At 38.9% G+C, this 22622-nt stretch overlaps 1 protein-coding gene across 1 annotated transcript in view; it reads right to left on the reverse strand.

The window, feature by feature from the left end:
* LOC128191851 (protein lava lamp-like) overlaps window positions 1-22622 on the reverse strand; it is an 81472-nt gene that overhangs the window by 13453 nt on the left and 45397 nt on the right. Inside the window, exons 6-46 of the mRNA XM_052864182.1 lie at window positions 22060-22223; window positions 21809-21932; window positions 21528-21648; window positions 21220-21325; window positions 20865-21096; window positions 18064-18230; window positions 17557-17832; window positions 17333-17404; window positions 16910-17092; window positions 16593-16664; window positions 16170-16352; window positions 15853-15924; window positions 15430-15612; window positions 15113-15184; window positions 14690-14872; window positions 14373-14444; window positions 13950-14132; window positions 13633-13704; window positions 13210-13392; window positions 12893-12964; window positions 12470-12652; window positions 12153-12224; window positions 11730-11912; window positions 11413-11484; window positions 10990-11172; window positions 10673-10744; window positions 10250-10432; window positions 9933-10004; window positions 9510-9692; window positions 9193-9264; window positions 8770-8952; window positions 8453-8524; window positions 8030-8212; window positions 7713-7784; window positions 7290-7472; window positions 6964-7053; window positions 6550-6732; window positions 4089-4821; window positions 2759-2925; window positions 2353-2535; window positions 90-639 (exon numbers count right to left, since the gene is read on the reverse strand). Of these exons, the coding sequence (XP_052720142.1) occupies window positions 90-639; window positions 2353-2535; window positions 2759-2925; window positions 4089-4821; window positions 6550-6732; window positions 6964-7053; window positions 7290-7472; window positions 7713-7784; window positions 8030-8212; window positions 8453-8524; window positions 8770-8952; window positions 9193-9264; window positions 9510-9692; window positions 9933-10004; window positions 10250-10432; window positions 10673-10744; window positions 10990-11172; window positions 11413-11484; window positions 11730-11912; window positions 12153-12224; window positions 12470-12652; window positions 12893-12964; window positions 13210-13392; window positions 13633-13704; window positions 13950-14132; window positions 14373-14444; window positions 14690-14872; window positions 15113-15184; window positions 15430-15612; window positions 15853-15924; window positions 16170-16352; window positions 16593-16664; window positions 16910-17092; window positions 17333-17404; window positions 17557-17832; window positions 18064-18230; window positions 20865-21096; window positions 21220-21325; window positions 21528-21648; window positions 21809-21932; window positions 22060-22223 (6666 nt within the window). The remainder of the gene's footprint in view (window positions 1-89; window positions 640-2352; window positions 2536-2758; window positions 2926-4088; window positions 4822-6549; window positions 6733-6963; window positions 7054-7289; window positions 7473-7712; window positions 7785-8029; window positions 8213-8452; window positions 8525-8769; window positions 8953-9192; window positions 9265-9509; window positions 9693-9932; window positions 10005-10249; window positions 10433-10672; window positions 10745-10989; window positions 11173-11412; window positions 11485-11729; window positions 11913-12152; window positions 12225-12469; window positions 12653-12892; window positions 12965-13209; window positions 13393-13632; window positions 13705-13949; window positions 14133-14372; window positions 14445-14689; window positions 14873-15112; window positions 15185-15429; window positions 15613-15852; window positions 15925-16169; window positions 16353-16592; window positions 16665-16909; window positions 17093-17332; window positions 17405-17556; window positions 17833-18063; window positions 18231-20864; window positions 21097-21219; window positions 21326-21527; window positions 21649-21808; window positions 21933-22059; window positions 22224-22622) is intronic.

Here is a 22622-nt window from a genome sequence, read left to right on the forward strand (position 1 = left end):
AAGAAGAAGAACCGTTCTAAATCAATAAGTCTCCAAACTTCGTTTGGAAGACTTAATTGTCTAATACTGAAAACTACATATTAACTTACTCAGAACCTTGCTTGTTAAGGAATTTGCCTGGAGATGTTTGAGTTGTTTATTGTCTGCTTGTTTGAACTCTATTATCTTCTTCTTAGCGGTATTCTTTTTACTGTTTTTTTCCTTCAGTAAATCTTGCTTGCTTTTTACTTCCTCCCGAGCTACTAAAAGCTCCGCTTCTCTATGCTGCAACTGCTGATGTAGCCTTAACACTTCGTTTACACAGTTTGTCTTCAACCTCTCATTTTCACTCTTGAGCTGATCCACTTCATGCACAAGGTTGTTTATTTCCTCTGTTTGTTTGTCTACTTCCATTTCACTCTCAGGTCTGATAGATTGGAACTGCTGCTTCAGTTCCTCAATGTTTTGATCTTTCTGAGCGAGTTCTTTCTGTGCAGATTCCTCCTGTTGAGATTGTAGATCCTCTATCTGATTCATCAGTGAAGCCTTTTCTTTACTTAAAGTCTGTTCAAGAGCTGTTCTTTCCGAGAGGACCGTGTCATAGGAGGCAGTCATTGTCCGTCTTCTGTTCTCATAAATTTGCTTCTCACGATCAAACTCCTACAAGAAAAATTAACCTGCCAATATTATGAGTGTAATTCTGTTTATTATGAAGATAACACAAAAGAACAAGGTGCACTTAAGCTATAGAGAATGGGCCCTTTTTCAGTGCCGTTTTATGAAGAAAATATCAACAAATTGCTTTTTTCTCGTAAAAGTTAAGCACTAATGGATACTTCTAATTTATATGCACGCTTAAATATTCCAAAATTAGCATACAGTTTAAAAAATTTAGGATTTTTAAATGCCTATAAATAATCTAAATCCGGAAAAATCTAGCCGAATCTACTTGAATTGTGTCTATCTAAATCAGAGGGAGGAGACATTTAAATCAACATTGTTCTGTCGGTGGATCGATTGGCGCGTTTGCTGAATTATACTTTATCTGAAAAATAATCGAATAAAACTTTTAAGTTGCATATATCCATAGTGATCAAACAAACATTCCTGACCATACAAAGTTGATGGAAAGCGATTTAAAACGTGCCAGTGTTTTACAGTGAGCACATTTGACAAACGTCTACCTGGATAGAACCCACGTGATTGTTTGAAATAATTTATTCCATGCGTGCGTTCAAACATGGGTCACGCAGGTAATAGCTTTCACTTTCTTAAGTAAAAACCTTGAAATTGTCATACGTTTTTCATTTTTAGGTACCAGTCTAATGTAGTACAAACTTCTTATTTTCACAGGAGTTTTCTAAATGTATAATGCGTATTTTTCTTTTCCACAAGTTTGTACTCGGTTAGGCTGACAGTAAACAAAGGCTTTGAAATGAATGCCCGTCCTCGATTTACTTTACAAAATCACGAATGTCAGCTGACCCCTACTATGTTGTAAAGCTTCGTGCTTTTTATATAAAATAAATGCAGCGCTAAAACTTGTTAATTCTTATGAAATAGATTTCAATAGGTGATGTTAGGGGAACAAATATGCTTAATTTGAATCTTTATTTTTTTTACTTTTTACCGGTGCCCATAAGTGTACTCGTCCTTTAAACCCATGATCAACCAAACCATTGATAGGGTGGTCAAAAGACCTCCTACAACAACTACCTATACCTCTAAGATTTACACAGTATCTTACAGATAAGAAAAAAATGATCTACCGGTACCTATCTTATCAGACTGTTGTCAGCTTGACCTACAAAAAACATACAGTGGCCCATACTAGTACCTTTGAATTTTATAGAATTCTGAGATGTTACTCAAAGAATTGTTCAAACAAGTGAAAAGCTGTCAATGTGACAGCAAACAGGGTTTTTTGTTCTATGTGAAGGGTACCAATAATCCATGTCAATCCTGAATTGATAAACACTGCCTACCGTATCCAGTGCAATGGAATATATTTCCCCCAAAAATGATTCAAAAGCTGGTATCTTTTCAGAAATTATCAGAAATCAAAATCCTATCACTGTTCACACCTCTGATACATGTACAATTGATCTGCAAAAGAACAACTACCTATCTTGAAAACTATAGGAGGAGTTATCCGTACAATGAGGGTACCCTATATGTAATATTTTGCCCAAAAATGAAAAGTTCAAAAGCTGGTATTTTTTTCCATAGATTATTAGAAATCAAAATCCTGGCAAGGAGTTATCCGTACAATGACGGCACCCTTTTTGGCAACCGCCCGCCCGCCATTTTCACAATTTCAATGACAGGATTTTTCCGTTGGAAAACCCGGTTAATAAGAAAGGAGTGAATTACCTGTCTGAGCAGACTGTACTCTGCCTGGCTGTGGGACAGTTCTTTCTTCAATCTGGTTACTGTCTCCTCCATCTCCTGACCCTGGGAGCTCAGCCCCTCCTCTGACAATCTGAGCGATGTCAGGGCGTCCTGTTCTTCCCTGGGCTTTTTGGCTTGGGGCGTGTGAACCTCAGAAAACTTTGTCTGAAAAATATGCCTCAAATACATGAAGTATCAATGCATATCACCTCTGTGTTGTATGAATGTATCACACATGCACACATGCCTGTTTGTACATTTACGATAATAATCTTTCGTTGAATCAGAAACAAATTGCTATTTTGGTTTTGTTAAATGATGTCTTAGTTTTTTTTGTAAACTAACCAACCAAATTCCCAAACAACATTGATGCTTAATCGATGCTCACTTGACAAGCCTCCATAGCCTTTGTCATTCGTAGCAGCTCTTTCTTGACCTGGTCGTGAGTGATGGGGTCAATCCAAGCAGACTTCAGATGAGTCAATTCGGCCTCTAGGTCTCGGATCCTGATGTCTGTCACCACTCCCTTGCTTTCTCCTACACTACCACCCATGTCTAGGGTATAAAGAAAAGCATATGCAAGAAATATTTATAACATATTGAGATACGAGGATAAGAGAAAATAATAATAACAAGAGGCCTATGGGGCCACATTGCTCACCTCAGCAACAATGACTTTATATGGGCGTTCAAAGAAGGGTCTTAATCACTTGTACTTTCTGAGATCTCGCGGGAAAAAGATTTGTTTTAAAAAAGCTACCCGAGATAATTGAGATCTCACCGGAAGCAGAACTTTTTTGGTTTATTCAACATTGCATAAATGACATACGTAAAGATTTATACTAATATATTCATTCTAATATGTAAAATAAATTATTGACGTAAAAAAAAAATTCGATTCCTTCCGGTGATGACCGGAAGCTACAACGAACAAAACAAAATAGTTTACATGTATTTACATTCATAGACATTGGTCAATCGTCCTACAAAGTTTGGTAGTTCAAGTTCTAATCGTTTTTTAGAACTCGAGGAAACAATGTTTTTTTTTCAGAGGACAGGAAACAGACAACCGGAAATGAATTTTTGTAAAATGAAAAAAAAGGCTGGGAAATATAATCAGAATCTAATATCCCTAAAAATTTCAGGAAATTCTATGCAGTCATCTCGGATATATTAGTATTCTGCCTGACAAAATAGAGGGGGAAAAAACAAAATTCGTACTCAAATTTCGTGCCTCGTTAAGCTCCACGAAATGGCGCCACTGACATAAAATTTAATAGGGCCCAATTTCAAGCTATTGTATACATATCCTCAAAATTTCATAGTCATATCTCCAATAGTTTCTGAGATCACTTCTGCACAAAATAGGTCGTAAAAATATACAAAACAGCCGATACGTCGGTAACGGAAGTGACTACAGGAAAAATATCAAAAATATATGAAGTTTATTATATTAAGTTTATTATATTAAGTTTATCATATCTATTATATTAATAATTATTAAGTTTCACCGTCTGTGAAAAAATGGCCAAAATCGGTCGAATAGTTTTCCAGAAATCGCGTGCACAAAATTTGTGGAAAAAAAAAATAATAAGACACAGTACGAAAATAATAAAGTCTTTCGTTGGAAACGGAAAACCTTAACTAGATACGACCTCGTAACGAGAAAGGAATAGGTCTTCCGTCCGATTTTTTGTTGTTGTTATTTTAATTGATACCTTTGTTTCTTAGTTGCAAATTTTTCTCCTTTTCCTTCAGTAATTCTGTGTTAATGGTCTCCAGTTCCTGACCCTGTTCTTCTAGCTTCTTCTTGAGCTCACTCATCTGCTCAGCCGACATCTGGTTATCGTGAGCACTCATCTGATACTGACTCTTCATTTCTTCACAGTTTGTCTTCAATCTCTCATTTTCACTCTTGAGCTGATCCACTTCATGCACAAGGTTGTTTTTTTCCTCTGTTTGTTGGTCAACTTGCATTTTACTCTCTGCTTTGATGGATTGTAACTGCTGCTTCAGTTCTTCAATGTTTTGATCTCTCTGAGCGAGTTCTTTCTGTGCAGATTCCTCCTGTTGTTTAGCCTCAGTGGAAACTGTCATAATCTGAGCATTCAGCTTTTCCTCAGTCTGTGCAATTTCCTCTTTCAGTTGCATCATCTCTTCTTTCAAAGCTTTGATAACATTGTCCTTTGTCTCATTATTTAACACTGTTTCGGACTGCTGTAAGGAGTTTTCAGAGGCTACAAGCTTTATTTTCAGACTCTCTTCAATGTTGTTAGTCTGTTCGGTTTCGACACTGAGCCGAGATTGTAGATCCTCTATCTGATTCATCAGTGAAGCCTTTTCTTTACTTAAAGTCTGTTCAAGAGCTGTTCTTTCCGAGAGGACCGTGTCATAGGAGGCAGTCATTGTCCGTCTTCTGTTCTCATAAATTTGCTTCTCACGATCAAACTCCTACAAGAAAAATTAACCTGCCAATATTATGAGTGTAATTCTGTTTATTATGAAGATAACACAAAAGAACAAGGTGCACTTAAGCTATAGAGAATGGGCCCTTTTTCAGTGCCGTTTTATGAAGAAAATATCAACAAATTGCTTTTTTCTCGTAAAAGTTAAGCACTAATGGATACTTCTAATTTATATGCACGCTTAAATATTCCAAAATTAGCATACAGTTTAAAAAATTTAGGATTTTTAAATGCCTATAAATAATCTAAATCCGGAAAAATCTAGCCGAATCTACTTGAATTGTGTCTATCTAAATCAGAGGGAGGAGACATTTAAATCAACATTGTTCTGTCGGTGGATCGATTGGCGCGTTTGCTGAATTATACTTTATGCATAATTTTACGTCTGAAAAATAATCGAATAAAACTTTTAAGTTGCATATATCCATAGTGATCAAACAAACATTCCTGACCATACAAAGTTGATGGAAAGCGATTTAAAACGTGCCAGTGTTTTACAGTGAGCACATTTGACAAACGTCTACCTGGATAGAACCCACGTGATTGTTTGAAATAATTTATTCCATGCGTGCGTTCAAACATGGGTCACGCAGGTAATAGCTTTCACTTTCTTAAGTAAAAACCTTGAAATTGTCATACGTTTTTCATTTTTAGGTACCAGTCTAATGTAGTACAAACTTCTTATTTTCACAGGAGTTTTCTAAATGTATAATGCGTATTTTTCTTTTCCACAAGTTTGTACTCGGTTAGGCTGACAGTAAACAAAGGCTTTGAAATGAATGCCCGTCCTCGATTTACTTTACAAAATCACGAATGTCAGCTGACCCCTACTATGTTGTAAAGCTTCGTGCTTTTTATATAAAATAAATGCAGCGCTAAAACTTGTTAATTCTTATGAAATAGATTTCAATAGGTGATGTTAGGGGAACAAATATGCTTAATTTGAATCTTTATTTTTTTTACTTTTTACCGGTGCCCATAAGTGTACTCGTCCTTTAAACCCATGATCAACCAAACCATTGATAGGGTGGTCAAAAGACCTCCTACAACAACTACCTATACCTCTAAGATTTACACAGTATCTTACAGATAAGAAAAAAAATGATCTACCGGTACCTATCTTATCAGACTGTTGTCAGCTTGACCTACAAAAAACATACAGTGGCCCATACTAGTACCTTTGAATTTTATAGAATTCTGAGATGTTACTCAAAGAATTGTTCAAACAAGTGAAAAGCTGTCAATGTGACAGCAAACAGGGTTTTTTGTTCTATGTGAAGGGTACCAATAATCCATGTCAATCCTGAATTGATAAACACTGCCTACCGTATCCAGTGCAATGGAATATATTTCCCCCAAAAATGATTCAAAAGCTGGTATCTTTTCAGAAATTATCAGAAATCAAAATCCTATCACTGTTCACACCTCTGATACATGTACAATTGATCTGCAAAAGAACAACTACCTATCTTGAAAACTGTAGGAGGAGTTATCCGTACAATGAGGGTACCCTATATGTAATATTTTGCCCAAAAATGAAAAGTTCAAAAGCTGGTATTTTTTTCCATAGATTATTAGAAATCAAAATCCTGGCAAGGAGTTATCCGTACAATGACGGCACCCTTTTTGGCAACCGCCCGCCCGCCATTTTCACAATTTCAATGACAGGATTTTTCCGTTGGAAAACCCGGTTAATAAGAAAGGAGTGAATTACCTGTCTGAGCAGACTGTACTCTGCCTGGCTGTGGGACAGTTCTTTCTTCAATCTGGTTACTGTCTCCTCCATCTCCTGACCCTGGGAGCTCAGCCCCTCCTCTGACGATCTGAGCGATGTCAGGGCGTCCTGTTCTTCCCTGGGCTTTTTGGCTTGGGGCGTGTGAACCTCAGAAAACTTTGTCTGAAAAATATGCCTCAAATACATGAAGTATCAATGCATATCACCTCTGTGTTGTATGAATGTATCACACATGCACACATGCCTGTTTGTACATTTACGATAATAATCTTTCGTTGAATCAGAAACAAATTGCTATTTTGGTTTTGTTAAATGATGTCTTACCGGGGTAGTTTTTTTTGTAAACTAACCAACCAAATTCCCAAACAACATTGATGCTTAATCGATGCTCACTTGACAAACCTCCATAGCCTTTGTCATTCGTAGCAGCTCCTTCTTGACCTGGTCGTGAGTGATGGGGTCAATCCAAGCAGACTTCAGATGAGTCAATTCAGTTATCCGTACAATGAGGGTACCCTATATGTAATATTTTGCCCAAAAATGAAAAGTTCAAAAGCTGGTATTTTTTTCCATAAATTATTAGAAATCAAAATCCTGGCAAGGAGTTATCCGTACAATGACGGCACCCTTTTTGGCAACCGCCCGCCCGCCATTTTCACAATTTCAATGACAGGATTTTTCCGTTGGAAAACCCGGTTAATAAGAAAGGAGTGAATTACCTGTCTGAGCAGACTGTACTCTGCCTGGCTGTGGGACAGTTCTTTCTTCAATCTGGTTACTGTCTCCTCCATCTCCTGACCCTGGGAGCTCAGCCCCTCCTCTGACGATCTGAGCGATGTCAGGGCGTCCTGTTCTTCCCTGGGCTTTTTGGCTTGGGGCGTGTGAACCTCAGAAAACTTTGTCTGAAAAATATGCCTCAAATACATGAAGTATCAATGCATATCACCTCTGTGTTGTATGAATGTATCACACATGCACACATGCCTGTTTGTACATTTACGATAATAATCTTTCGTTGAATCAGAAACAAATTGCTATTTTGGTTTTGTTAAATGATGTCTTACCGGGGTAGTTTTTTTTGTAAACTAACCAACCAAATTCCCAAACAACATTGATGCTTAATCGATGCTCACTTGACAAACCTCCATAGCCTTTGTCATTCGTAGCAGCTCCTTCTTGACCTGGTCGTGAGTGATGGGGTCAATCCAAGCAGACTTCAGATGAGTCAATTCAGTTATCCGTACAATGAGGGTACCCTATATGTAATATTTTGCCCAAAAATGAAAAGTTCAAAAGCTGGTATTTTTTTCCATAAATTATTAGAAATCAAAATCCTGGCAAGGAGTTATCCGTACAATGACGGCACCCTTTTTGGCAACCGCCCGCCCGCCATTTTCACAATTTCAATGACAGGATTTTTCCGTTGGAAAACCCGGTTAATAAGAAAGGAGTGAATTACCTGTCTGAGCAGACTGTACTCTGCCTGGCTGTGGGACAGTTCTTTCTTCAATCTGGTTACTGTCTCCTCCATCTCCTGACCCTGGGAGCTCAGCCCCTCCTCTGACGATCTGAGCGATGTCAGGGCGTCCTGTTCTTCCCTGGGCTTTTTGGCTTGGGGCGTGTGAACCTCAGAAAACTTTGTCTGAAAAATATGCCTCAAATACATGAAGTATCAATGCATATCACCTCTGTGTTGTATGAATGTATCACACATGCACACATGCCTGTTTGTACATTTACGATAATAATCTTTCGTTGAATCAGAAACAAATTGCTATTTTGGTTTTGTTAAATGATGTCTTACCGGGGTAGTTTTTTTTGTAAACTAACCAACCAAATTCCCAAACAACATTGATGCTTAATCGATGCTCACTTGACAAACCTCCATAGCCTTTGTCATTCGTAGCAGCTCCTTCTTGACCTGGTCGTGAGTGATGGGGTCAATCCAAGCAGACTTCAGATGAGTCAATTCAGTTATCCGTACAATGAGGGTACCCTATATGTAATATTTTGCCCAAAAATGAAAAGTTCAAAAGCTGGTATTTTTTTCCATAAATTATTAGAAATCAAAATCCTGGCAAGGAGTTATCCGTACAATGACGGCACCCTTTTTGGCAACCGCCCGCCCGCCATTTTCACAATTTCAATGACAGGATTTTTCCGTTGGAAAACCCGGTTAATAAGAAAGGAGTGAATTACCTGTCTGAGCAGACTGTACTCTGCCTGGCTGTGGGACAGTTCTTTCTTCAATCTGGTTACTGTCTCCTCCATCTCCTGACCCTGGGAGCTCAGCCCCTCCTCTGACGATCTGAGCGATGTCAGGGCGTCCTGTTCTTCCCTGGGCTTTTTGGCTTGGGGCGTGTGAACCTCAGAAAACTTTGTCTGAAAAATATGCCTCAAATACATGAAGTATCAATGCATATCACCTCTGTGTTGTATGAATGTATCACACATGCACACATGCCTGTTTGTACATTTACGATAATAATCTTTCGTTGAATCAGAAACAAATTGCTATTTTGGTTTTGTTAAATGATGTCTTACCGGGGTAGTTTTTTTTGTAAACTAACCAACCAAATTCCCAAACAACATTGATGCTTAATCGATGCTCACTTGACAAACCTCCATAGCCTTTGTCATTCGTAGCAGCTCCTTCTTGACCTGGTCGTGAGTGATGGGGTCAATCCAAGCAGACTTCAGATGAGTCAATTCAGTTATCCGTACAATGAGGGTACCCTATATGTAATATTTTGCCCAAAAATGAAAAGTTCAAAAGCTGGTATTTTTTTCCATAAATTATTAGAAATCAAAATCCTGGCAAGGAGTTATCCGTACAATGACGGCACCCTTTTTGGCAACCGCCCGCCCGCCATTTTCACAATTTCAATGACAGGATTTTTCCGTTGGAAAACCCGGTTAATAAGAAAGGAGTGAATTACCTGTCTGAGCAGACTGTACTCTGCCTGGCTGTGGGACAGTTCTTTCTTCAATCTGGTTACTGTCTCCTCCATCTCCTGACCCTGGGAGCTCAGCCCCTCCTCTGACGATCTGAGCGATGTCAGGGCGTCCTGTTCTTCCCTGGGCTTTTTGGCTTGGGGCGTGTGAACCTCAGAAAACTTTGTCTGAAAAATATGCCTCAAATACATGAAGTATCAATGCATATCACCTCTGTGTTGTATGAATGTATCACACATGCACACATGCCTGTTTGTACATTTACGATAATAATCTTTCGTTGAATCAGAAACAAATTGCTATTTTGGTTTTGTTAAATGATGTCTTACCGGGGTAGTTTTTTTTGTAAACTAACCAACCAAATTCCCAAACAACATTGATGCTTAATCGATGCTCACTTGACAAACCTCCATAGCCTTTGTCATTCGTAGCAGCTCCTTCTTGACCTGGTCGTGAGTGATGGGGTCAATCCAAGCAGACTTCAGATGAGTCAATTCAGTTATCCGTACAATGAGGGTACCCTATATGTAATATTTTGCCCAAAAATGAAAAGTTCAAAAGCTGGTATTTTTTTCCATAAATTATTAGAAATCAAAATCCTGGCAAGGAGTTATCCGTACAATGACGGCACCCTTTTTGGCAACCGCCCGCCCGCCATTTTCACAATTTCAATGACAGGATTTTTCCGTTGGAAAACCCGGTTAATAAGAAAGGAGTGAATTACCTGTCTGAGCAGACTGTACTCTGCCTGGCTGTGGGACAGTTCTTTCTTCAATCTGGTTACTGTCTCCTCCATCTCCTGACCCTGGGAGCTCAGCCCCTCCTCTGACGATCTGAGCGATGTCAGGGCGTCCTGTTCTTCCCTGGGCTTTTTGGCTTGGGGCGTGTGAACCTCAGAAAACTTTGTCTGAAAAATATGCCTCAAATACATGAAGTATCAATGCATATCACCTCTGTGTTGTATGAATGTATCACACATGCACACATGCCTGTTTGTACATTTACGATAATAATCTTTCGTTGAATCAGAAACAAATTGCTATTTTGGTTTTGTTAAATGATGTCTTACCGGGGTAGTTTTTTTTGTAAACTAACCAACCAAATTCCCAAACAACATTGATGCTTAATCGATGCTCACTTGACAAACCTCCATAGCCTTTGTCATTCGTAGCAGCTCCTTCTTGACCTGGTCGTGAGTGATGGGGTCAATCCAAGCAGACTTCAGATGAGTCAATTCAGTTATCCGTACAATGAGGGTACCCTATATGTAATATTTTGCCCAAAAATGAAAAGTTCAAAAGCTGGTATTTTTTTCCATAAATTATTAGAAATCAAAATCCTGGCAAGGAGTTATCCGTACAATGACGGCACCCTTTTTGGCAACCGCCCGCCCGCCATTTTCACAATTTCAATGACAGGATTTTTCCGTTGGAAAACCCGGTTAATAAGAAAGGAGTGAATTACCTGTCTGAGCAGACTGTACTCTGCCTGGCTGTGGGACAGTTCTTTCTTCAATCTGGTTACTGTCTCCTCCATCTCCTGACCCTGGGAGCTCAGCCCCTCCTCTGACGATCTGAGCGATGTCAGGGCGTCCTGTTCTTCCCTGGGCTTTTTGGCTTGGGGCGTGTGAACCTCAGAAAACTTTGTCTGAAAAATATGCCTCAAATACATGAAGTATCAATGCATATCACCTCTGTGTTGTATGAATGTATCACACATGCACACATGCCTGTTTGTACATTTACGATAATAATCTTTCGTTGAATCAGAAACAAATTGCTATTTTGGTTTTGTTAAATGATGTCTTACCGGGGTAGTTTTTTTTGTAAACTAACCAACCAAATTCCCAAACAACATTGATGCTTAATCGATGCTCACTTGACAAACCTCCATAGCCTTTGTCATTCGTAGCAGCTCCTTCTTGACCTGGTCGTGAGTGATGGGGTCAATCCAAGCAGACTTCAGATGAGTCAATTCAGTTATCCGTACAATGAGGGTACCCTATATGTAATATTTTGCCCAAAAATGAAAAGTTCAAAAGCTGGTATTTTTTTCCATAAATTATTAGAAATCAAAATCCTGGCAAGGAGTTATCCGTACAATGACGGCACCCTTTTTGGCAACCGCCCGCCCGCCATTTTCACAATTTCAATGACAGGATTTTTCCGTTGGAAAACCCGGTTAATAAGAAAGGAGTGAATTACCTGTCTGAGCAGACTGTACTCTGCCTGGCTGTGGGACAGTTCTTTCTTCAATCTGGTTACTGTCTCCTCCATCTCCTGACCCTGGGAGCTCAGCCCCTCCTCTGACGATCTGAGCGATGTCAGGGCGTCCTGTTCTTCCCTGGGCTTTTTGGCTTGGGGCGTGTGAACCTCAGAAAACTTTGTCTGAAAAATATGCCTCAAATACATGAAGTATCAATGCATATCACCTCTGTGTTGTATGAATGTATCACACATGCACACATGCCTGTTTGTACATTTACGATAATAATCTTTCGTTGAATCAGAAACAAATTGCTATTTTGGTTTTGTTAAATGATGTCTTACCGGGGTAGTTTTTTTTGTAAACTAACCAACCAAATTCCCAAACAACATTGATGCTTAATCGATGCTCACTTGACAAACCTCCATAGCCTTTGTCATTCGTAGCAGCTCCTTCTTGACCTGGTCGTGAGTGATGGGGTCAATCCAAGCAGACTTCAGATGAGTCAATTCAGTTATCCGTACAATGAGGGTACCCTATATGTAATATTTTGCCCAAAAATGAAAAGTTCAAAAGCTGGTATTTTTTTCCATAAATTATTAGAAATCAAAATCCTGGCAAGGAGTTATCCGTACAATGACGGCACCCTTTTTGGCAACCGCCCGCCCGCCATTTTCACAATTTCAATGACAGGATTTTTCCGTTGGAAAACCCGGTTAATAAGAAAGGAGTGAATTACCTGTCTGAGCAGACTGTACTCTGCCTGGCTGTGGGACAGTTCTTTCTTCAATCTGGTTACTGTCTCCTCCATCTCCTGACCCTGGGAGCTCAGCCCCTCCTCTGACGATCTGAGCGATGTCAGGGCGTCCTGTTCTTCCCTGGGCTTTTTGGCTTGGGGCGTGTGAACCTCAGAAAACTTTGTCTGAAAAATATGCCTCAAATACATGAAGTATCAATGCATATCACCTCTGTGTTGTATGAATGTATCACACATGCACACATGCCTGTTTGTACATTTACGATAATAATCTTTCGTTGAATCAGAAACAAATTGCTATTTTGGTTTTGTTAAATGATGTCTTACCGGGGTAGTTTTTTTTGTAAACTAACCAACCAAATTCCCAAACAACATTGATGCTTAATCGATGCTCACTTGACAAACCTCCATAGCCTTTGTCATTCGTAGCAGCTCCTTCTTGACCTGGTCGTGAGTGATGGGGTCAATCCAAGCAGACTTCAGATGAGTCAATTCAGTTATCCGTACAATGAGGGTACCCTATATGTAATATTTTGCCCAAAAATGAAAAGTTCAAAAGCTGGTATTTTTTTCCATAAATTATTAGAAATCAAAATCCTGGCAAGGAGTTATCCGTACAATGACGGCACCCTTTTTGGCAACCGCCCGCCCGCCATTTTCACAATTTCAATGACAGGATTTTTCCGTTGGAAAACCCGGTTAATAAGAAAGGAGTGAATTACCTGTCTGAGCAGACTGTACTCTGCCTGGCTGTGGGACAGTTCTTTCTTCAATCTGGTTACTGTCTCCTCCATCTCCTGACCCTGGGAGCTCAGCCCCTCCTCTGACGATCTGAGCGATGTCAGGGCGTCCTGTTCTTCCCTGGGCTTTTTGGCTTGGGGCGTGTGAACCTCAGAAAACTTTGTCTGAAAAATATGCCTCAAATACATGAAGTATCAATGCATATCACCTCTGTGTTGTATGAATGTATCACACATGCACACATGCCTGTTTGTACATTTACGATAATAATCTTTCGTTGAATCAGAAACAAATTGCTATTTTGGTTTTGTTAAATGATGTCTTACCGGGGTAGTTTTTTTTGTAAACTAACCAACCAAATTCCCAAACAACATTGATGCTTAATCGATGCTCACTTGACAAACCTCCATAGCCTTTGTCATTCGTAGCAGCTCCTTCTTGACCTGGTCGTGAGTGATGGGGTCAATCCAAGCAGACTTCAGATGAGTCAATTCAGTTATCCGTACAATGAGGGTACCCTATATGTAATATTTTGCCCAAAAATGAAAAGTTCAAAAGCTGGTATTTTTTTCCATAAATTATTAGAAATCAAAATCCTGGCAAGGAGTTATCCGTACAATGACGGCACCCTTTTTGGCAACCGCCCGCCCGCCATTTTCACAATTTCAATGACAGGATTTTTCCGTTGGAAAACCCGGTTAATAAGAAAGGAGTGAATTACCTGTCTGAGCAGACTGTACTCTGCCTGGCTGTGGGACAGTTCTTTCTTCAATCTGGTTACTGTCTCCTCCATCTCCTGACCCTGGGAGCTCAGCCCCTCCTCTGACGATCTGAGCGATGTCAGGGCGTCCTGTTCTTCCCTGGGCTTTTTGGCTTGGGGCGTGTGAACCTCAGAAAACTTTGTCTGAAAAATATGCCTCAAATACATGAAGTATCAATGCATATCACCTCTGTGTTGTATGAATGTATCACACATGCACACATGCCTGTTTGTACATTTACGATAATAATCTTTCGTTGAATCAGAAACAAATTGCTATTTTGGTTTTGTTAAATGATGTCTTACCGGGGTAGTTTTTTTTGTAAACTAACCAACCAAATTCCCAAACAACATTGATGCTTAATCGATGCTCACTTGACAAACCTCCATAGCCTTTGTCATTCGTAGCAGCTCCTTCTTGACCTGGTCGTGAGTGATGGGGTCAATCCAAGCAGACTTCAGATGAGTCAATTCAGTTATCCGTACAATGAGGGTACCCTATATGTAATATTTTGCCCAAAAATGAAAAGTTCAAAAGCTGGTATTTTTTTCCATAAATTATTAGAAATCAAAATCCTGGCAAGGAGTTATCCGTACAATGACGGCACCCTTTTTGGCAACCGCCCGCCCGCCATTTTCACAATTTCAATGACAGGATTTTTCCGTTGGAAAACCCGGTTAATAAGAAAGGAGTGAATTACCTGTCTGAGCAGACTGTACTCTGCCTGGCTGTGGGACAGTTCTTTCTTCAATCTGGTTACTGTCTCCTCCATCTCCTGACCCTGGGAGCTCAGCCCCTCCTCTGACGATCTGAGCGATGTCAGGGCGTCCTGTTCTTCCCTGGGCTTTTTGGCTTGGGGCGTGTGAACCTCAGAAAACTTTGTCTGAAAAATATGCCTCAAATACATGAAGTATCAATGCATATCACCTCTGTGTTGTATGAATGTATCACACATGCACACATGCCTGTTTGTACATTTACGATAATAATCTTTCGTTGAATCAGAAACAAATTGCTATTTTGGTTTTGTTAAATGATGTCTTACCGGGGTAGTTTTTTTTGTAAACTAACCAACCAAATTCCCAAACAACATTGATGCTTAATCGATGCTCACTTGACAAACCTCCATAGCCTTTGTCATTCGTAGCAGCTCCTTCTTGACCTGGTCGTGAGTGATGGGGTCAATCCAAGCAGACTTCAGATGAGTCAATTCAGTTATCCGTACAATGAGGGTACCCTATATGTAATATTTTGCCCAAAAATGAAAAGTTCAAAAGCTGGTATTTTTTTCCATAAATTATTAGAAATCAAAATCCTGGCAAGGAGTTATCCGTACAATGACGGCACCCTTTTTGGCAACCGCCCGCCCGCCATTTTCACAATTTCAATGACAGGATTTTTCCGTTGGAAAACCCGGTTAATAAGAAAGGAGTGAATTACCTGTCTGAGCAGACTGTACTCTGCCTGGCTGTGGGACAGTTCTTTCTTCAATCTGGTTACTGTCTCCTCCATCTCCTGACCCTGGGAGCTCAGCCCCTCCTCTGACGATCTGAGCGATGTCAGGGCGTCCTGTTCTTCCCTGGGCTTTTTGGCTTGGGGCGTGTGAACCTCAGAAAACTTTGTCTGAAAAATATGCCTCAAATACATGAAGTATCAATGCATATCACCTCTGTGTTGTATGAATGTATCACACATGCACACATGCCTGTTTGTACATTTACGATAATAATCTTTCGTTGAATCAGAAACAAATTGCTATTTTGGTTTTGTTAAATGATGTCTTACCGGGGTAGTTTTTTTTGTAAACTAACCAACCAAATTCCCAAACAACATTGATGCTTAATCGATGCTCACTTGACAAACCTCCATAGCCTTTGTCATTCGTAGCAGCTCCTTCTTGACCTGGTCGTGAGTGATGGGGTCAATCCAAGCAGACTTCAGATGAGTCAATTCAGTTATCCGTACAATGAGGGTACCCTATATGTAATATTTTGCCCAAAAATGAAAAGTTCAAAAGCTGGTATTTTTTTCCATAAATTATTAGAAATCAAAATCCTGGCAAGGAGTTATCCGTACAATGACGGCACCCTTTTTGGCAACCGCCCGCCCGCCATTTTCACAATTTCAATGACAGGATTTTTCCGTTGGAAAACCCGGTTAATAAGAAAGGAGTGAATTACCTGTCTGAGCAGACTGTACTCTGCCTGGCTGTGGGACAGTTCTTTCTTCAATCTGGTTACTGTCTCCTCCATCTCCTGACCCTGGGAGCTCAGCCCCTCCTCTGACGATCTGAGCGATGTCAGGGCGTCCTGTTCTTCCCTGGGCTTTTTGGCTTGGGGCGTGTGAACCTCAGAAAACTTTGTCTGAAAAATATGCCTCAAATACATGAAGTATCAATGCATATCACCTCTGTGTTGTATGAATGTATCACACATGCACACATGCCTGTTTGTACATTTACGATAATAATCTTTCGTTGAATCAGAAACAAATTGCTATTTTGGTTTTGTTAAATGATGTCTTACCGGGGTAGTTTTTTTTGTAAACTAACCAACCAAATTCCCAAACAACATTGATGCTTAATCGATGCTCACTTGACAAACCTCCATAGCCTTTGTCATTCGTAGCAGCTCCTTCTTGACCTGGTCGTGAGTGATGGGGTCAATCCAAGCAGACTTCAGATGAGTCAATTCAGTTATCCGTACAATGAGGGTACCCTATATGTAATATTTTGCCCAAAAATGAAAAGTTCAAAAGCTGGTATTTTTTTCCATAAATTATTAGAAATCAAAATCCTGGCAAGGAGTTATCCGTACAATGACGGCACCCTTTTTGGCAACCGCCCGCCCGCCATTTTCACAATTTCAATGACAGGATTTTTCCGTTGGAAAACCCGGTTAATAAGAAAGGAGTGAATTACCTGTCTGAGCAGACTGTACTCTGCCTGGCTGTGGGACAGTTCTTTCTTCAATCTGGTTACTGTCTCCTCCATCTCCTGACCCTGGGAGCTCAGCCCCTCCTCTGACGATCTAAGCGATGTCAGGGCGTCCTGTTCTTCCCTGGGCTTTTTGGCTTGGGGCGTGTGAACCTCAGAAAACTTTGTCTGAAAAATATGCCTCAAATACATGAAGTATCAATGCATATCACCTCTGTGTTGTATGAATGTATCACACATGCACACATGCCTGTTTGTACATTTACGATAATAATCTTTCGTTGAATCAGAAACAAATTGCTATTTTGGTTTTGTTAAATGATGTCTTACCGGGGTAGTTTTTTTTGTAAACTAACCAACCAAATTCCCAAACAACATTGATGCTTAATCGATGCTCACTTGACAAACCTCCATAGCCTTTGTCATTCGTAGCAGCTCCTTCTTGACCTGGTCGTGAGTGATGGGGTCAATCCAAGCAGACTTCAGATGAGTCAATTCAGTTATCCGTACAATGAGGGTACCCTATATGTAATATTTTGCCCAAAAATGAAAAGTTCAAAAGCTGGTATTTTTTTCCATAAATTATTAGAAATCAAAATCCTGGCAAGGAGTTATCCGTACAATGACGGCACCCTTTTTGGCAACCGCCCGCCCGCCATTTTCACAATTTCAATGACAGGATTTTTCCGTTGGAAAACCCGGTTAATAAGAAAGGAGTGAATTACCTGTCTGAGCAGACTGTACTCTGCCTGGCTGTGGGACAGTTCTTTCTTCAATCTGGTTACTGTCTCCTCCATCTCCTGACCCTGGGAGCTCAGCCCCTCCTCTGACGATCTGAGCGATGTCAGGGCGTCCTGTTCTTCCCTGGGCTTTTTGGCTTGGGGCGTGTGAACCTCAGAAAACTTTGTCTGAAAAATATGCCTCAAATACATGAAGTATCAATGCATATCACCTCTGTGTTGTATGAATGTATCACACATGCACACATGCCTGTTTGTACATTTACGATAATAATCTTTCGTTGAATCAGAAACAAATTGCTATTTTGGTTTTGTTAAATGATGTCTTACCGGGGTAGTTTTTTTTGTAAACTAACCAACCAAATTCCCAAACAACATTGATGCTTAATCGATGCTCACTTGACAAACCTCCATAGCCTTTGTCATTCGTAGCAGCTCCTTCTTGACCTGGTCGTGAGTGATGGGGTCAATCCAAGCAGACTTCAGATGAGTCAATTCGGCCTCTAGGTCTCGGATCCTGATGTCTGTCACCACTCCCATGCTTTCTCCTACACAACCACCCATGTCTAGGGTATAAAGAAAAGCATATGCAAGAAATATTTATAACATATTGAGATACGAGGATAAGAGAAAATAATAATAACAAGAGGCCTATGGGGCCACATTGCTCACCTGAGCAACAATGACTTTATATGGGCGTTCAAAGAAGGGTCTTGATCACTTGTACTTTCTGAAATCTCGCGGGAAAAAGATTTGATAAAAAAAAGCTACCTGATATAATTGAGATCTCACCGGAAGCAGAACTTTTTTGGTTTATTCAACATTGCATAAATGACATACGTAAAGATTTATACTAATTTATTCATTCTAATATGTAAAATAAATTATTGACGTAAAAAAAAAATTTCAATTACATCTGGTGATGACTGGAAACTACAACGAACAAAACAAAATAGTTTATTTACATTCAAAGACATTGGTCAATCGTCCTACAAAGTTTGGTAGTTCAAGTTCTAATCGTTTTTTAGATCTCGAGGAAACAATGTTTTTTTTTCACAGGACAGGAAACGGACAATAAATTTTTGTAAAATGACAAAAAAGGCTGGGAAATATAATCAGAATCTAATATCCCTAAAAATTTTAGGAAATTCTATGCAGTCATCTCGGATATACTAGTATTCTGCCTGACAAAATAGAGGGGGAAAAAACAAAATTCGTACTCAAATTTCATGCCTCGATGAGCTCCACGAAATGGCGCCACTGACATAAAATTTAATAGGGCCCAATTTCAACCTATTGTATACATATCCTGAAAATTTCATAGTCATATCTCCAATAGTTTCTGAGATCACTTCTGCACAAAATAGGTCGTAAAAATATACTAAACAGCCGATACGTCGGTAACGGAAGTGACTACAGGAAAAATATCAAAAATATATGAAGTTTATTATATTAAGTTAATCATATTTATTATATTAATTATTATTAAGTTTCATCGTCTGTGAAAAAATGGCCAAAATCGGTCGAATAGTTTTCCAGAAATCGCGTGCACAAAATTTGTGGAAAAAAAATAATAATAAGACACAGAACGAAAATAATAAGGTCTTTCGTTGGAAACGGAAAACCTTAACTAGATACGACCTCGTGACGAGTAACGAATAGGTCTTCCGTCCGATTTTTTGTTGTTGTTATTTTAATTGATACCATGAAATATCAATACAATTTCAAAATAAACACCCACCCGAATTTTAAGATAATGAATAAAAATCCCTAATTACGTCAAACATGTGCCTGACGATGGCTTTTTCAAACAGATATTATAGCAATCAACAACTTTGATTCAAAATGCATAACAAAATATTTATCGTTTTCAAGTATACTAGTAATAGTATTCGTAATAGACTTTACAAGTCTTTTGGTCCATAATTAAACGAGCCAGTCCCTTTTTTTTTATTTTATTGGATAGAACTTTTGATTTTCTACTACTTTAGTTCTACATGTCTGAACAAAAAATCAACTGATAAAAAGATACTGATCAAAACGTATGAAAATTTTGATTCGAAATCCGTACCCCATTTTTGTGCCTAAGTGAGCTGCAAGGAATAGCGCCACTGGTGCAAAATAACTATATAGTGCACAACTTCAAACCATGGTCTACCTATCCTGAAAATTTCAACGTCATATCTCTAATAGTTTCTGAGATCAGCTCTGCACAAAATTGGTCGTAAAAAATTACAAAATCGACCGTTAATCCGGACCGGAAGTGACAACGACAAAAAATTCAAAAACATATAAAATTCAGATAATGTCCCATCATCTGTGAAAAAAATTGTCGAGATCAGTTGAGTAGTTTTTGAGAAAGCGCGTGCACAAAATTTTGGGAAAAAAATAATAATAAACAGTACGAAAACAATAAGATCTTAACGTTTCATGAAGATCTGAACATTTCATGAAGACCTTAATAACAAGAGTTGTTTGTGAAACACTTATGCCCCCTCCTCCCTTGGAAACATCCACAAAGAAAATGAACGTAAACTTCAAATTTATGGAATTTTTTTTTACGTCCAAGGGCCATAACCCTGTCGAAAATTGCTCTATCATACCCAATATCGCACTAGGCCTAGATATTATCATGATAAACCGGTATACCAATTTTCTTTTCAATATGTTCATCCTCTGCGAAGAAATGAGTGGAAACTGCAAAAAATTAGAATTTTTCTACGTCCAAGGGCGATGTTATCATGATAAACCGGTATACTAAATTTCATTTCAATATGTTTATCCTCTGCGAAGAAAATAAGCGGAAACTGCAAAAAAATAGAAATTTTCTACGTCCAAGGGCCATAACTCTGTCGAAAATTGCTCGATCGTACCCAATATGAAACTTGACCTAGATATTATTGTGATAAACCTGTATACCAAATTTCATTTCAATATTATCAGGAGAGCTGAAAACCCAATTCCTCCTTGAGAAAATTCACATTTAAATTCCTCCAAATGCTTATGACACAAATTAGTAACAACAGTTCTCTGCTGACAGACATCAAAATTGTTATACCGGGTATGCATCAACATGTACCTACGGGGTAAATCAAAGTTTAGGATTTTTTCTTAGATATAGAATAACTCTATATATACAATCATAAATACTGGGTACACATGCTCTACTGCATGACTCTGAAGACTCAAAATGTTCTTACTATTAGCAGCAAACATGTCCTCTAATTCTCCTTTCTCCCTCTTCATATCGTTGAACTGCTGCAACACACACTGTCGGGCCTCATTCATTGAGGACAATTCCCCTTTGAGGGCCTCAATTTCTTCCGCTCTATGTTGGAGTCGGGATTGCAAAGCCAACATTTCTTCTTCCTGTGTGTGGCATTTACTGCGATACTCGTGGTACCTTTCTTTAAAGGATATCAGGCTGCACATCTGAAATCCAAATTCAAAATTAAGATTCACAGTTACACTGTAATACATGTAATTTGATTAAAATTTTAATTCAGTAGGAACATTGCAGAGAATTAGAGGGAATAAGTTTTGCTGAGAATTTACGGCTTCTTCCATTTGGTTGTACTGGGACAAGGTTTCCTCATATTGCTTTTCAAAATACTCTTTCTGTTGCTTCATTTCTTGAAACTCTGTCATTTTGGCCTTGGAACTGTTAAATTAAAAAGGAAATATTTCGATTTCATTCATTCAGAGCAGCATCTTTATTAATCCAGCTGTGAAATACATGTTTCTGGGTGTGCCAGATGTTATGATAACATTGTTTAACAAGCTGAAGTTTAATAAGTTAATGAACCTTTAAAACAGCTAAAAGTTATCACAGTGTGGAGAAACTTTTGATGGGAGTATGCTACCTCTGTAAAAACTGGTTCAGTTTTTCATTTAGTTTCTGAACATGATCATCCAACTCATCAACAGCATCTCGTAGCTTTCTTTGTTCTTTGATGGATTCTTTTAACTCCCTGATTTTTAATTCTGAAATATTTTTATTGGGAATCCAAGATAAAGTACAGTGTAAATTCATTTCTAGAATCTTTTTACTCTCATTACACTTTAAAATTCTGTTTATGAATTCACCATTAACAACCGTAGGTAAAAATACAATGCTTGAGGATTCTATTCCATGTCATAAAACCTTTTTGTTCAAGTGTTGAGCATTTCTCTTTTAGATCCAATTCCAGGTCACATCTCATATACTGTTCATTTTTAAGGTCTAATTCTAGTCTCTTAATTTCCCTTTCCCTTTGTCGAAGCTGAGCCTTCAAAAATAAAAATAAAAATATCATAAATTTAGGGACTTAAAATACCCAGTACACTGTATTTAAAATTTCATAAAATAAAAGACAAAACTCGAGCAGAAATACAAGTCATACTACAAAAACCTACCTTCTGCATGAGTTGAGGAGAGTGCATCAGGTTTGCAAGAGATGCGGGGGCAGGGGAGGAGTTGAGAGACATCTTTCGCAGTGCAGAGTTGATTCCCAGCACAGAGAGGTTCACGACACTATTATTCTGGTGGTTGGCAGGAGTTGGGCTATCTCTCATAGAGCCTGACATATATTAGTCAAATGAAAGTTCATGTACCAGATAAAAAGTTTCATAATGCATATATATTTCTGTTTGAAACACCTGCAGAATAATATGGAACCGAACACTGGTAATAGGTAATAAGACTTTGCAACTAAAATATTGTAAATTTAAAGTTGCAAAGAAAGAAAACCAGCACTGATTGTAGGAAAACACTTCTGTAAAAGCACACTAAATGCACATAAATATTTGAACAAAATAAAGATTTGCATCGATCTGTGCTTGACCAGGATGGGCATAAGATTAAATTATGGGTCTTTAAAATAAAGCATCACTAAGTAAATGAGCATTAGTCCGACTTACAAAGTTACGCGAATATTTAGTCGGGTCCAAGTTGCGTTTCTGAAAAGGGCGTAAGTTAA

Source organism: Crassostrea angulata, chromosome 1, assembly GCF_025612915.1.
Source record: "Crassostrea angulata isolate pt1a10 chromosome 1, ASM2561291v2, whole genome shotgun sequence".
Taxonomy (NCBI): domain Eukaryota; kingdom Metazoa; phylum Mollusca; class Bivalvia; order Ostreida; family Ostreidae; genus Magallana; species Magallana angulata.